The sequence below is a fragment of the Macaca fascicularis genome, chromosome 3 (assembly GCF_037993035.2).
Source record: "Macaca fascicularis isolate 582-1 chromosome 3, T2T-MFA8v1.1".
In the NCBI taxonomy this organism is placed as follows: domain Eukaryota; kingdom Metazoa; phylum Chordata; class Mammalia; order Primates; family Cercopithecidae; genus Macaca; species Macaca fascicularis.
The window spans coordinates 125,150,457-125,163,058 of NC_088377.1; the positions used below are offsets into that span (position 1 = coordinate 125,150,457).

General features: G+C 40.6%; 1 protein-coding gene and 1 long non-coding RNA gene across 9 annotated transcripts in view; one reads left to right on the top strand and one right to left on the bottom strand.

Annotated features, from left to right (window-relative positions):
• Positions 1-12,602, top strand: part of SLC25A13 (solute carrier family 25 member 13) — a 199,861-nt gene that overhangs the window by 134,332 nt on the left and 52,927 nt on the right. For all 8 annotated transcript variants that reach the window (XM_074035470.1, XM_015447314.4, XM_074035468.1 and 5 more), the window contains 2 exons: positions 7,468-7,520; positions 8,863-8,943. In XM_074035470.1, coding sequence (XP_073891571.1) covers positions 7,468-7,520; positions 8,863-8,943 — 134 coding nt within the window. The remainder of the gene's footprint in view (positions 1-7,467; positions 7,521-8,862; positions 8,944-12,602) is intronic.
• Positions 2,407-3,921, bottom strand: LOC135970197 (uncharacterized). Its single transcript, XR_010585773.1, has 3 exons — positions 3,722-3,921; positions 3,291-3,406; positions 2,407-2,492 (listed from the first exon to the last, which is right to left on the bottom strand). It is a non-coding gene; the product is annotated as an uncharacterized lncRNA (long non-coding RNA).

Sequence of the window (12,602 nt, forward strand, 5' to 3'; positions counted from 1 at the left end):
AACATTTAACCTAGATAAACTGGCATTTAAATCTTCATTTCTGTCTTTGTCCCTGGCTATTTCCCCAACTCCACTGTACAGCTACCTTGGGGTAGCAGTCCAAAGAGCCTGTCAGAATTGGGTTGTAATGAAGGCTTTGAAAGGGGATAGTGTAGTTGGGAGGGTGGAAATGCCTCATGCCTAGGGGCAATCTGAGTCAAAAGCAGACAGACAAATGGGAGGAGGAGGAGGGAAGAAAGAATGCTTGAGCAAGTGAAGAGAGAAGGACATGGCAACAGGAGCAGGAATAAAAGCTGTAAGGCAGCGCGCACAGAGTGCTGATGGCTGCAGAATGAAGGTTAATCTGATGTTGAAAGCAAAGGGGTTTCTCAAGGAAGATGGGGACAAGTGTTCTGGTTTCAATAGTGAGGTCAGAAGGGTAAGAATTTGACATCGGAGGGGTTGCTACCAGGTGGAAACTAGACAACACAACAGTGTGCTGGCTGTGGCTTCAGCTACAGGAATAGGGGTGTCCTCTGGATTAATTTTTCCTACCAAAGTTTACTGCTCGTCTCTGCCCTGAATACCTTCTACCCTGTGTTACATGTTCTCAGCTGTCTTTCTCTGGGTTGGGCTGGCCCGTCTAAGTTCTATGCTGAGACAGAACTGGTAACTACTGCCTTAGTTACCAAGTTTCTTCCTTGGTAGTAACCCCTTCACCTCTGTGGTCCTGCTAGCATTGGCCAGCGTAGTCCTTTGGCACCCTGGCCACTCTGGGTTACAGTGGCTGCTCAGCCTGGCTTCTAACCCACTCCTGACCCTACGCCTCCTTTCCAGTATATTCCTGCTCTCACTGGTTCACCAGATTATAGCCTGCAGCTTGGCTCTCACATTCAATGCCTTTCGGGTTTTAAGGAGTCTGATATTCACCATCTGGAGAGACAGGGAAGCATGATGTGGATGCCTGTTACATGGCCACCATCCTTTTGTTGTGTAAAAGGTTCAGTCAGGGCAGGGTGCTGGCCCAGCGTGAGCTGAGGCCTAGAGAAAAGTTTAGAACAGTCTAGTCTGGAAGAAATGCCTTTCCAGGGCAGAGGAGAAAGTTGGAGCAACGTCTGTTAGAGGAAACTGGATACCACAGAGAATTAAGGAGTGTAGAGCCCTGAGTTGAGAGTACTGGCAGGCCTGAATTCAACTCTTGAGTACTACTACATAGTCACTCAGAAGTTAGTGACTTGAAACAAGCTGCTTAGCCTCTCTGGATTCCAGTTTCCATGAAGGAGGAGGAGGAAGAATAAGTGATAGTGATGATGAAGATCAACAACAACAACAACAACAAAAATCCATTTCTGTAGTCTATTGTCTGTACTTGGTACTGGTCTGAGGATTTTGTGAGTATTAACTCATTTCATCTTCACGACTACCCTGTGAAAATGGTATCATGATTATTCCCATTCTACAGATGTGGAAACTAAGATACAAAGAGATTAGGTAACTTGTCCACAATATCACTTGGCTTTGTCACCTGGTAGAAATTACATTGTGAAAAATTGCTTGTCAGCAGAGGTTGAGGATCATTTAAGCTTTTAACTAAAATATTTTATTTCAGCTTAATAACATGTTATTTTGCTGTTGTCTGTGCTATTACTTTACCTTGCCCAAAGTGTACACGGCTCCTGGACACTCTCAGACCACATGTGCTCCCACTACTTGGGGACAGCTGTTCTAAGATAGGCATAATGTCTTGGGCACAGCATGATACTCCTTAATTAATGGTGGACTATGAACATGATTCAGGCCGAATTGCCTCTTGCAAACAAAAGAAAGCAAGGCTGTGTCTTGAAAAGATAGGTAGAAAAAGCATTATGTCTTTTGGAATACATACTATATGAGGTAATAGTGTCTGGTTCTTTGTATACTTATTCATATAATTACCAAAATAAACCAATAGATAATAATTAGCACCCTTGTTTTGCCAACGGGGAACCTAGAATTCAAAGAATAACTACCCAAGATCACTCAGTGTGAAAGAGGCACAGACCTAAGATTCTAGTCCAGGTCTGTCCACCTTGAAAGCCCATGCCCTAGGTTGTTCATTTTGCTGCCAGCCCCTTTGGAAATAGCCTAAAATTAGTTTAAATTAGGCCAGCAATATTAATGAGTTTCTTTCATAATCCCTTGCAACCCTGAAATTCCAGTTGTATTTCTAACAGGTTCTTAAGTGCTAGCCCTCTAGTTGATCACAGTGGTCCTAGGAACCTCTTTTGGGGATATCCTATGAAGCCTGAGTTGGAGACCCCTGATCTGGGCTTGGTCCCCACACCTCCAGCTCCTTGGTTTGTTCTAGGGACTGGATTCAGAGGGGATAGTGTGATTTATATCTCCAACCCATGAAATGTGAAGACAAAATACTACATTAATACTGTACCCTGTAAATCTTTTCTCGCATTAGCAGCCTTCTGGTAGAGTCGAGTTGCCAAGGAAGCATTGCCATATGTGCTGATGGAGCTGAACTAAAAGGAGAAGATTGGAAAACTAACCACACTAATAAATTTCATTTGAGGCAGTTGGAAAATGGACTGCTGTTTTGACAAGTTAGAAACAACACACACATCCATTCTCTGTTTCAAATGGTTAAAGTGAATTTCCAGGACCCAACAGAAGCATCTTATATTAGAAACCTGATTTTTCTGCTGAGTTACCCAGATGTCAGATATATATGCACTTTAGACTTAAATGTGGTTGTGGTGAAGTGCCTCATCTAGACTCTCTGCTTTAGGCTTTACTGGGCCTTGCTACCTCTTCTCCCTCTGAGGTCAAGGTACAAGGAGGGATCTTGGGATTCCCACCTCTTTAACTTTTCATTGTTTCACAGACCTTTTTACAAAGAGCAGGTACTCAAGACTAATGTTTTCAAGGCCCACATCTGTAGTGGGCCTCAGATTATAATCCAGTCACCTTCATTTTCCTGTTTAACCAGACAGGGTAGTCACTACAAGAATGGTTCTTATCAACAACTTCCCTGAGTGCCAGCATCTGGCCTAGGTCTTAGGAGTGGATTTGTACTTTGGTTTTATTCTAAGTTGAAGTTAATCATTTAATATAAGGAAACGTGGGGCCTCTAGTATATTACTTTAACCTCCTAGTTTCTCTAACTGCCTCAGGTCTCTGCTCTTGCAAACTATCCTTCACCTGCCTCTAGAACTTTTTACTTTTTGAACTTTACTTTTTACCCTAAAAGCCACCCCATGCATCTACAGAATTTGATGCATGCTCCTTAGTGGGCCTGGGAGCGAAGTTATGCAGTTTACCAGGTAAGAGCAGAGGCTGGAGCCGGACAGCCTGGGTGGAACCCCGTTCTTCCATCGAACAGCTGAGCCACCGTGGGCAGCTCCCTTAAAGTCGGCCTCAGTTTCTTCTTCAGTTGCTGTGGATAAAACAAAAGCCACTGTCTAAGTAAGGTGTTCTGTGGATTAAATGTGTTCATTCACATAAAATACAGAGTAGTATGTGGATGTAACAAGTGTTCCCCAATTATTGGCTGTCGTCATTATCACTACTATTAATAATATTGTTACTTATTATCTGGTCTTCTGTGATCCAAGCACAGCCTCCAGTGCCCTGACTGCTTGCCATAGCCTTAAGATGTTGGTGCCTTTGCACACCAACTGTTTCCTCTGCCTGGATCACCTTGCCCGCTATTCTGCTCATTGTCTCATCTCTCCAGCAAACCTCTGCTCACCCTTGAAGTCCCAGGGCAAATATCTCCTCTTCTTTGATGTTTTCTTCCCTCCTGCCGGTAGAAGAACTTGTTCTCTCCACTGGGTTCTCATAGTCCTGTGATGCCCCTGGGGTCTGGCATGCAGCATGTGCTGTTGTTAGGTGGTTTGTCCCCCATCTGGCAGGTGGAGACAACTAGCATTCCCTTTCCCTCTAAACTCTGAATTTCTTAAGGGGGAGGCACCAGTCTCACTGTGTTCATCCCAGTCCCTCTCAGTACCAGGCACACAGAGGATGCATTTGGTAAATGTTTGCTGAACAAATAGCTATTTGTTGCCTTCTTTGTAGTCTTACATACAGGGTTTTCCCTTTTGTTTTTTGCTGTTCACAGGCATTACTAAATTTATGGCGAGAAGGATAAATCTCAGTAGTTTGAAAGGCTGACTGCAATGATTGTATCTAACACTGTAGTCATTTGGCTCTGTGGGCTGGTTTTTTATTAGTCATTTAAAAAGACTGTCACAGGATAGTTATGGAGACAAGAGATCATCATTTAAATCACAGTGCTTTCAACCCATCCACAATTTTGGTCTACAATTTAATGATGAGAAAAATACTTCTAGCAAGTAAATATTTAACTAAACATTTTGGCACTTGACCTGAATACAGGGAGTAAGATGGAAATTTCAAATGTGAAGAGGTAGTTTAAACAGGCGTCTGCCCACATATTACTAGTAGAAATTAATGTTGTACTTTTATTAGGTAATAACCAAGCCTTCTCTTATTATAGATATATTAATGAAAGATCAGTGAGTGAGTGTCATGAGTATAGTTTAGGAGAGAATGCTTGCTTTGGATAAGAATGCTTGCTTTGCCCAAATGGTTGCATATTCCCATTTTTTCTCATATGCTGCCATAGCTCATTTAGATTCTAAAGAGCACAGCCCCACTCAAGCTAGCAAGAGCTAAGGGGGGCTTTTAATAAGCATTCGCACAAGAGAGAAAGAAGGTAGAAATCTCAGGGATCCAAGAGCAGGAGCTGCACTGGAGCCTGGCTTCAGTGGGACCTGAAGGTGATGGGGATGGGCGCTCCCACCTGTGTGCCTTTCATGGGCTATGCGCATTCTCTTTTTAGAGTCTCCATTCCTTTTGCTTCACATTCTCATCTGTCCACCAACGCATTTCCTCTGCTTATTCATGGTTTCTGCTTCCTTGTGACATTAGCGCACAGATGGCTTCCAATTGGCTGCTTTCCTTGCTCCACCCATGACATCTTTTCATCTTGCTGCTTCTGCGCTAACTTGTCCCCTCGTCTCTAAGGACTGTCAGTCATACTCCTGGGGAAGGCATCCTGATTGGCCAGCTCCATTTTTGGTAGCAGGCTTAAGTTGCTGAACTCTTGATTTGCTTATCTTTTAGGTGTTTTACATTGTCCAGTCAGCTGTGGCTCTGGGGATGAAGCAGGCTTAGATATTATGGTTGCCTAGTGAAGGATTACTAACTCAGGCCAGGTGAGATGGCTCGCACCTGTAATCCCAGCACTTTGGAAAGCCTAGGCGGGAGGATTGCTTGAGGCTAGGAATCTGAGACCAGTCTGGGCAACATAGTGAGACCTTGTCTCTTTGTTAAAAATAAAAAATAAGAAAAAACAAAAAGAAGTGTTGCAAACTTAAATGCTTATAGGATCTAGGCAGGTTATATAAGTGAACAAATGCAGCTGGGTGTGAGATGCAGATGCGCATTTGCATATTGACACATAGAGTTAAGTGGTATATAAAGGTATAGATTTTTTTGAGTAAGATGGCTAAGGCTTGTATCCCAGTCTCACCACTTACCAGCTAGGTAACTTGGAACAAATTACTTTAACTCTCTATGCCTTGGTTTCCTCTCTATAGAGTGATTATGAGGATTAAATGAGTTAATAAAGTTTTTAAAATGGTACCTGGCATGTAATAAACATGATGCACTTTTAAAGAAAATTTTCATTAGCCTCACCATCCTTATCCTTGTTTAATTCCACAATGAAGGACTTTCTCCCATTTTTCCAAAAACATCAAGCTGCATTCATCTATTTAGTTTTCCCCCTTTATAAGGATATGAGCAAATAAAAAATTTTATCAATTGTGAGGGTATCAATAGAGCAATAAAAATAGAAACTGGAGGCCAGGCATGGTGGCTCACGCCTGTAATCCCAGCACTTTGGGAGGCCAAGGCAGGCAAATCATGAGGTCAGGAGATCAAGACCATCCTGGCTAACATGGTGAAACCCCATCTCTACTAAAACAAAAAATTAGCTGGACGTGGTAGCGGGTGCCTGTAGTCCCAGCCACTCTGGAGGCTGAGGCAGGAGAATGGCATGAACCCGGGTGGCAGAGCTGTCAGTGAGCTGAGATCAAGCCACTGCACTCTAGCCTGGGTGACAGAGTGAGACTCCATCTCAAAAAAAAGAAAGAAAGAAAGAAACGGGCATTTGTCTTCATTGAGGTACGGGCCTCAGAGCAGGGTGGGCACCACCTTGCATGGTTTCTGTCTGAAGGATGGAGCTTCACTCAATAGAGCAGATGGCAGGGATGTCAGAAAGAGGCCCAGGGTCAGTCAGTTCAGTCAGAACTGAACCTGTGAACTGACGGCTAGGTCAGTCCGTTCATTGATATTTTATTTTATTTTATTTTATTTTATTTTATTTTATTTTATTTTATCTATTTATGTATTTATTTATTTATTTTTTGAGACAAAGTGTTGCTCCATTGCCCAGTCTGGAGTGCAATGGTGCAATCTGTGCTCACTGCAACCTCCGCCTCCTGGGTTCAAGCAATTCTTCTGTCTTGGCCTCCTGAGTAGCTGGGACTACACACCCGGCTAATTTTTGTGTTTTTAGTAGAGACAGGGTTTCACCTTGTTGGTCAGGCTGGTCTCAAACTCCTGACCTCAGGTGATCTGCCCTCCTCAGCCTCTCAAAGTGTTAGGATTACAGGCGTGATTTTAGGATTACAGGCGTGATTACTGGCCTCATTGATCTTTCTTACAAGGATGTCAGATTATGTTTGAAACTTTTCGTTACTCAATAAAATATACCTGTAGGTTGGATACATATGGCATTCAAGCTAGTGACCTCTCAGGCTTGCTCCTTTAGGAAGAGAGTGTGGGCAAGGCTGGTCCCTCAGAAGAGGCTGCAAGTGGACCTTCTTACATAGATAAATTAGAAAATTATACTTCCAATGAAGAATAGCACCATGAACCTCTCGCAAAGTATGACAAAGGGTACAACGTGCTCCTACCATCAGGGTTAGCTTGGTGCGTGTTTCCAAGAAAAAACAATTGTGATTTAAATTTTTTTTCTTTAAGAAGAACAAATGAAAACGAGATTTTTAATTCAGATATGTAGCTCCACTAAATGCACTCAGTGTTCTCACTGCCTTCCCCAAAAGTGGTTCTTGATTTAGAAAATCAAGTGGTCCACTGATTTAGAAGGCAGAAGGGAAGGAGCAGACTTTGGGGGAATAATGAGATTTCCTATGTCACTAATACTGTTGATTTACCCAATGTGCAAACGATCCAGAATGTGAGATGGAATGTACTTGGGCCTGATGCGGCTGTTAGAAGTTAGTACTTAAACATTCCATTTCAAATATTCTCATTAAGGGTAATAGCAGAAAATTGCAGCAGAGATTAAGCAGTTTTTAAGTGGTAATCCCCTCTGTAGAACTGTTGATTTGTTTAGTTAATGCTAATTTATTTAATATACTTCTACTTTTTGTTGATTTTTAGGTCTGTTGCCACAGTTATTGGGAGTTGCCCCAGAGAAGGCCATAAAACTTACAGTAAGTCTTTTGAGTTGGTGCTTCTTAGTAAGGGCTTTTGTACATACTCAAGAATCTAGCAGGTATTCTTATAGGAAACAGCAGGTTTGTTTGCTCAGAGGTGCTAGCTAATTTGAAAGCAGGGGAACTCACCACACACGTTTTCTCATTATTCCCCATTTAGCAGTGGACATCCAAAAATGTGATAATAAACTTGAGTACTTTTAGTGGTTGCTGCCATCATTGTTGTCATCATAGCAGTAGCAGCTAAATTCCCTTCAGTATCTACTGTATTAGGCACATTATATGTATTACCTTTTACTGGTCTAATCTCAACAGAGCGTGATCCACAGTTTACAGATAAGGAAACTAAGGCCTATAGGGCTTAAAGAGCCTACCTGTGTTCCCACAAATCATGAGTGGGAGAACTAGAATTTAAAATCAGACTTGTCTGACTCCAGAGCATGTCAGCACCTGCTGTTTTATAGGATTCGTGGTTAGGGTGTGTTCTATAAAGCCAAATGTGCAGGGATCTGGGTTCTAGTTGAAGTCGATCGTTCATCAGATTATTTGCCCAGTGCCTGGCTCACATTTGACAGATGGTTGATATTCAGTTTAAGTGTTTGTGGAATATACAAACATTTGCATCACTAAGGCCATAAAGCCCCAGAAAGTGAAACTCTAGCTTTAGATTGAACTGTGTAGCTTTGGAGCCTGAAATTCTTCTTTTACCATTTTATTATGTGACCTTGAGATAGCTAATCTTCTCTGGCCTATGTCTGCCAAAAAGATATGACTGTTTCTTAAAATTTCTTGTAGTACATACCATTTTGAGAATATTATATTAATTAATTAATGTAATTTATGTTCTTTGAGAATCCTTGAGGAATTTTTAGATATTGAATTTCTTCTAAGCTGAAAAAGTCTGCTCAGCCAAATTTATCTCCATGATGAGTAGTGTTTTAGATTAATTCTTGTTAGAAGACTTGAAAGTGATTTTTAATCAAGCCTTATAAAACAGTGTTAAGTTGTAAGATGTATGTTTTTATTTGTCACTATTATCAGTGACAAAATCAGCCTTCTTAAGCTATTCTAATTGCAGAGCGTATTTTTGGCTTTCATTTATCTTTTAACTTTTCTCCTGAAACATCAGTGATGCATATATATTTTTCATTTTTTAAAACTGTATTATGCTATTAAGAGTACTTCTCAAACTATTTTAAGATCTGTTAATTTGTGCAATTTATGATTACTCCAATAGACTGATAGAAAAAAATAGCCTGTATTGACAGATGCATATTTATAAGTGTTTAATGACTTTCTTTATATTTTTCATCAGCTTCTATAAATATTTTTCTTCAAGGTGAACGATTTTGTGAGGGATAAATTTATGCACAAAGATGGTTCGGTCCCACTTGCAGCAGAAATTCTTGCTGGAGGTTGCGTAAGTACCTTTTGAAGATCTCTACATTGAAAAGATTTGTTTCACATATATATCACTGCCATGGTCAACAGGTGTGGACTAAGGCTTCTGTTTAACCACAGATCCTGCACAAGGGCAGAGTCTACTAGGGCACCTCGGCTTTTCCTAGACAGGCGAACCACTCCAGAGGTGGAAGGGTAAATGTTTCTGATCTTACTGCCTGTTAAGTCATGCCTGTTAAATTCGTCATTGCTTATGGTTTGTTCTGCAATAGAAGTCATTTGTGACAGAAGTGTTTGCCCTTTGAAAAATCTTTGCTAACCTTTTCTAAAGTTAATGTTTAGTACATTCTTTCCTCATGGCACCCTCTGCTGGGTCAGGCACTAAAACTTGTAGTTTGAAGTCAGCAACCATAGCTCTTTGCTTGGCTTTGCCTTGCAAGTGGCAGCATCTGTTCAGACTTCCACTGCTTTTGGGAGAACAATGCTGGGAAATAACTGGCTGAGTGTGCTCTGCATTGTCAAAAACGCTTGGAATGATTGTTTCCTTATATGGATGAACAACCTGCATCTTGTTCTGAAGCTCAGCAAAACATTGTGTCTCGTTTTATCTCATGTACTGGTTTGTTCATGTGAATGTAAATACTTTAAGTAAATTAAACTCTTATACAAAGACTAGTGTTATTTAAAGATAAGGTTGGTTAAATAACAGGCTTTGATCACTCAGGCAATACAAAATTGGTATTTTTTTTATCTGAACCTATTTCTTATAAAAAAGATGAAGTCACTTTTTAAAATTGGCTTACTCTGGGCAGGAAGTAGTATTCCTGAAGTAATTTTTTTCTTGAAGATCCTTGAGTTTAGACGTTGGACAATGTTTGTGTGGAAAGGGCTTATTGTCCTATCTAACATTGAATGATGGTTTCTTAAATGTAGCAGGAGCTAAGAAGTCCTAGCTCCTGGTATTCTTTAGAGATGGATGGAATTTGGCTACTGCCTGCCTCTCTGTTTGATCAGTGACCTGTCGGAGATGGCCAGGCAGGATCCCCTTGTTCTGTAACTTTAGGAGCAGTCAGGATGGAAAAAAGGAGCCTTTAATGTCCTAAATAAAAAGGGCACACAATAATAATCAAAGAGAATTTTAGAAGTTGCTCTTCCCCATAAGTACTCTCCATTTAAAACAACTCTGTAGTTTCCATTTGAGTAAGTAGGTTTTCTAATTTTTGGATAGGTATATCCATAGGCTGTGCCTAGCCTAGTCCTTCAGGTTGTTACAGGGTCCAGGATATAGCAGGGTTTTTTGGTAGGTCAGGTGGGGTTGTTGTTTTTTTTAAGTTACATTTTAAACTTTCTGAAAAGATATGATCATAGATTTCTATAAGAATTAAAATGTAAAATTAATTATGTGATACTACTCAAGATGTTGGCAATCATCATGGCATGGTGCCCAGAGGTTTATTTTCTTTTTAATGAAAGCATTTTGCCTGCACATGCCTCTGGGTGCCAAGGAGATTGGTTGTGGCACGTATTTTCTAGGTGCCATCTGTAGGTGGTCTTGTTTTTGCATATGCAGTCGCCCATTACAAACACAAAGCACATTGGCATCAGAAGTGGTGCCTAGTTATGTAAAGAGATGTAGCCCTTTTCAAACCTGATCTAAACACAGGCTTAAAATTGGAGCCACTTAGGCTTTACAGCTACTTAAAATATCTGTGAAATGAGATTTGCCATCCTTCATCTCAGAGGTAGACAGTGGTCCCTAGCTTTTCAAGTCTTCTCCCTTGCCTTTTTTCCCCCAGTCATTACTTTAAGAAGTAAGAGTTTATTTTCAGGTAAGCAATCCTGTAGGTAGCAGACAACCAAGGTCCCTTTAGATCTCTGAGTAGATGAATGGATGGTTCCATTTTCTGTGTGTTTGTGTGTGCACACACATCCTTTTTTTTTTTTCTTTTTTTTTTTAAAGACAGTTTTGCTCTGTCACCAGGCCGGAGTGCAGTGACGCGATCGCAACCTCCATCTCCCAGGTTCAAGCGATTCTCCTGCCTCAGCCTCCTGAGTAGCTGGGACTACAGGCACGCACCACCATGCCCAGCTAACTTCTCTGCATTTTTAGTAGAGACTGGGTTTCACCATGTTGGCCAGGATGGTCTCAATCTCCTGACCTCCTGATCTGCCCACCTTGGCCTCCCAAAGAGCTGGGATTACAGGCGTGGGCCACCCCGCCCAGCCATGCATTTTTTAAGTAGCAGCAGCATCTTTCTTTGCAGGCTTTAGCAAAGTTTTCTGTATAATTGGAGGCAGTCACACACCTTAGAGGGTTGTTGTGAGTTCCACAGCCTCATCTGTCCTATTGGGAATACAAAGGGTTTTGTAAGGTTGTGCCACATGAGCGGTTCCTCATCTTAGTTCATCCAAGCATTGCTAGGTGTTGACTTTTAAGTCTCTGGGGACCTCACCTTGCTTCATTATTACTGAGAATTAGTACACATGGCTGACTTTTGCACTTGTAACCAAAGCTGCTCATTTCTTTGAACAAGGCTTCTTCTGTTTTATGATCTGTTTCTGCAAAAACGAGGAAAGTATGTAGGGAGGTCTTTGTCTCATAACTTCATAGTGATTAGCTAAACAACCTGTTTTATTTTTTTTTTTTTTTGAAAAATGAAAGTGTTAGTAAATTTGGAGGGAAAAAAATCATTGTCACTAGAAAGGAATAAAGTTTATCCCATTTCTTATTTATTATTTTTGGTATAATAAAGCCTGTAACTGAAGAGATTAAAAAATAATCTTCTGTTTCATTGACATAGGAAAAAGGGCAAGTCTGTTATTTATTTTTAAACTCATTTTTTGCATTTGAGATTAGTTTTAGTTTAGAGCACCGTTAAAAAATTGACTCCAGTTTTCTGAGCATTTTTATAGATTCACACTTTAACAGTAGTGATACATTCAGCATGTTTTAAGACAAAACTCAGTGCTGAGACTGGGGTTTACAAACTCTAAATCTGAAATAATTCTTTGTGGTTTGTGTTTTCTCCGTAAGTTTGGTTTCTGCATTCTAAATTAGGGTTGTAGTTGTGGGAGTTGTAATGGAGACCTGGACCTTCAGTCTTCCCTGCATGAGGTATATATATATGTGTGTGTGTGTGTGTGTATGTGTGTGTGTGTGTGTGTGTGTGTGTGTGTGTATGCCTTCTGGGTTTTTTTCCATCTTTTCCCTTCTTGGATCAAATACTTGGCGCCTTTAGAGGGCTGTGATTGAGAATCTGTGTTAGTGACCATGGAAACTTTCAGTCAGTGTGTCAGAAGACAGAGGTTCTGTTACCACTAGCCACTTCCAGTTAGGTTCCCAATGATTCTGAAGACTGACATATTACATCTGAATATGTTGTCTTTATTGCTTTTTTGCTGTTACTTTAAGAAAAAATGAAAAATAACGTATGTAATGCAGTATGATCTGTAGGCTGCAGTGCTTCATTCGACAAAGTAAGTGTATGACTTTTATATATCTAGCGTAACATGCATCTAGGTTGAAATCTTGAGGAGCCTGGGATCTTTAGCTTTTGATCTTTTGATCTTTAAAAAAAGTCACCAAGTAAGGAATACAAGTGATGCGATGACTAGTTTCAAGGAAGAAGTATAAATATGATGATTAATTTATTTGGCATGAAAATAAATCTAATATTA